Source organism: Octopus bimaculoides, chromosome 20 (assembly GCF_001194135.2).
Source record: "Octopus bimaculoides isolate UCB-OBI-ISO-001 chromosome 20, ASM119413v2, whole genome shotgun sequence".
Lineage (NCBI taxonomy): Eukaryota > Metazoa > Mollusca > Cephalopoda > Octopoda > Octopodidae > Octopus > Octopus bimaculoides.
The window spans coordinates 35,353,548-35,356,637 of record NC_069000.1 but is presented as its reverse complement, the minus strand read 5'-3'; the positions used below and the strand labels follow the sequence as shown (position 1 = coordinate 35,356,637).

Sequence of the window (3,090 nt, the reverse complement as noted above, 5' to 3'; positions counted from 1 at the left end):
TGTGTGTGTAAGGGATTTTCTTCCTGATAGTCAGAGGACTGTTTTACGAAGATCATCTTTCCATGCGGGGCATAGGCTGGTCATTTTGAGAGGATTCACTGAATTTAAGAGCCATGTCTCACACGAACATTTCATTTTGGCTTCGTTTCTATGACTGGATGCCATTCCTAATGCTAGATACTTCAAAGATTGTACAGTAGGGGACATCAGTACAAGTGATGTGCTTTCTTGCTTGTTTCATGCTCTTGCGAGATGGAGGTGGGGGTCATTTCAGATTAGTGGTCCCAGAGACATCATGATGTATAGAGCCAACCAGGTCCACCAGAACTCTCCATTGCTGGTAGTTCTGTGCCAGCTACTCTGCATCCTCCAAAGTGGCATTGAGCCTCTGGAGATCTTCCACATTCACTTCCAGCCATCTGGTGCAGGGTCTGCTACAAGTGATGTTGCTATATGAATTGCAAAACCAAAAACTTCTTCAACTTAGTAGAGAGAGAAGCTGTTTTAGGCAAGGTGTTGAAAGGATAATGCATGATATAAGGGACATAAAAAGGTTTGTTGTTGTAGAGAAGGTACATGGCTGCCACCCATTATATGAGGGTGGGAACTGATGGGATGAAAGCAAAAAGAGAGATGAAAATAGAAAAAGAATTAAATTAGAAAAGGAGAGAAAAAGCGTGTTAAGTAGAAGAAAAACAAAGATTAAAATTAAGATATTTTTGCTAAATTATAAAAAGATAATTAAATAGCATTTATTTTCCAGAAAATAACCATAAAAGCAAAACAGGTAAATGATGTAATTTATCTAATATTATCAACAAATATAAAATTTTTATGTAAAAATTAATTCATTAAAATAAAATTTCCTTTTGTTAGAAAAAAACAAAACAAAAAAAATTGCATTACTGTCAAAAAACAATATTTTCACAAGCTTTGCTGTAACCAAAGTCAATTTCAAAAGTAGTTTGATCAGCGTTGGTATCAAAGTTGCAGTCTTCAAAATTGCCTTCCCTCCTTCCATTATCAAACTCAGAATCTAATATTTCATTTATTAGTCTATTTCCTAATAAGCCATATATTTATTGCTTCCTCATTTTCATAATAGATTTCTTTTTATGTAATTGCAAAATACAAATAGCAAGAAAGAATTGGTATATCAAAGAAAGATAAAACAAAAATCTCGGCTAATATAGCAAGTTTAGAAGCACAGAATAACAAAGAAGAATAAAAAAAAAATGTTTATGAAATGACTTGATCACTCAATGCGAAACAATAAACAACACTGATCTGATAAGCGGAAAAAACATAAATCAGGTGTTACTTGAAGCTACTGAAAATCACAATTATGTACATTCAATGCCCAGTGACACAAGTTAAAAAAACCAGGAAGCACTGGGTGTGTCTCCTGCCATCACTTTAGCAATAAAATATAGATTCATGATTTAATGCCACATATCAAAATGTGTGTGTCAAACATGGTATTCACAGTTCTACACTGCCTTCCAGTCTGTTCCCTGAAAATCTTCAGCTGTACAGTTCCGACGTTTATATATATCATTAAGCTTAATGATTCCAGGCTGGATTCCAAAAGTGACAGGAATGCTGGGACCGGTGTATTGCTGCACAAGGTGACTATTTTGAAGAAGATAATGTTAAAACTTAGGTAAATAAGTTATTTTTCATTAAACATAACAAGTCTGGAAACCTTCTGATACCACCCCATAATATAATATAATATAACAATAATATAATAGTGCCACCTTGACTGGCTTCTGTGCTGGTAGCACATAAAAAGCACCCACTACACTCTCAGAGTGGTTGGCATTAGGAAGGGCATCCAGCTGTAGAAACACTGCCAGATCAGATTGGTAAAAAATAGAACTTACCTGAAATCACTATCGACTCTCTTGAAGCGGTTCTGTTCCTTAGGTAAAGCACCGCGACCAAATATCGGTTCTAAGTAAACCCATTTATGCTGAATTTGGTAAAGGTTCTGCAAGTACTCGTCCAAACTTGCTAAGCGTTTCTCCCAAATTGTGGCTTTATCCAAAAAGTTTTTGAAGTACGGTGAATCTTTAAGGGATTGCAATAAGCACTGTTGGTCTCCAACCTGTAAATTAAAGACAGAAAAATAGTTCCTTGTCATATTCAAAGTATTGAGTTGTTAGACAAATTTGTTTGTTTCTTTTCAACATTATTTTTGAATTACCATCAGTGGTGGCCTGTAGATAACATTAGTTGGGGTGCTGCTTCAGAAAATTTTTAGCCGTTGTTTTAATATTGTGTAAAAGGAAACAAACATATAAAAAGAATATTTATACATAAACTTGATCGGTTCGCGTTTTAGTCACTGCCGGGTAGTGTGTTAAATTTGTTCACTGAATACCGCTGTGAATTCCCCCTAGTTTTTCAAAAATCCCATCTAAATCACAAAATAAGGGAGGAAAATCTGCCCTATTTGTCAAATCCTGGCAGCAATGCTGTAGTTGGAAGTAGGATAATAATCTTATTCTACGCTTTATCACATTCAAGAATATAAACACGTTTTTAAGCACTGTACACGCGGAGTCAAAAAGAAACACTAACTTTCACCATCACACCAGGGTCAGCACTGCGTGAACAACAGTGCTCTCTCTCCCTAGCATGCAGCTTTCTATCTTAGACATGTGAGCATACACACAACAGCCCAAACACTGCGTCGCTGGAACTGTGAAGCATACAGTTCTATACAAGGGTTTTGTATTGTTTTCATAAACTAGGGGATGGCCACTGACATTAAGCTTAAGGAGTATATAATGTACAAGTATAAAGAAAGAATTAAAAAAAAAAGGACTCATTATATTGAATGTTATCAATAATATCAAGTGGAAATAGGGGATGCTGCAGTTCCGCAGTGCCTATAGACAAGCTGCCACTGATTAAGATAAAAAATATTTTTGTTATAGTGTTTTATATTCTTTTTTATTTTGCAGCTCTGTTCTTCTACAACTTTTTATTTTTAAGTTCTGAATTAAAATCTTCTACCAAACATTAGTCACAATTTATGTTCCTAACACTATCTTAATGGCAACTAAGTTATTTTACTAAATT

The 3,090-nt window shown here is 35.0% G+C and overlaps 1 protein-coding gene across 1 annotated transcript in view; it reads right to left on the bottom strand.

Annotated features, from left to right (window-relative positions):
• LOC106875444 (cytoplasmic dynein 2 heavy chain 1) overlaps positions 1-3,090 on the bottom strand; it is a 297,845-nt gene that overhangs the window by 164,969 nt on the left and 129,786 nt on the right. Inside the window, exon 23 of the mRNA XM_052974965.1 lies at positions 1,887-2,110. Within this exon, the coding sequence (XP_052830925.1) occupies positions 1,887-2,110 (224 nt within the window). The remainder of the gene's footprint in view (positions 1-1,886; positions 2,111-3,090) is intronic.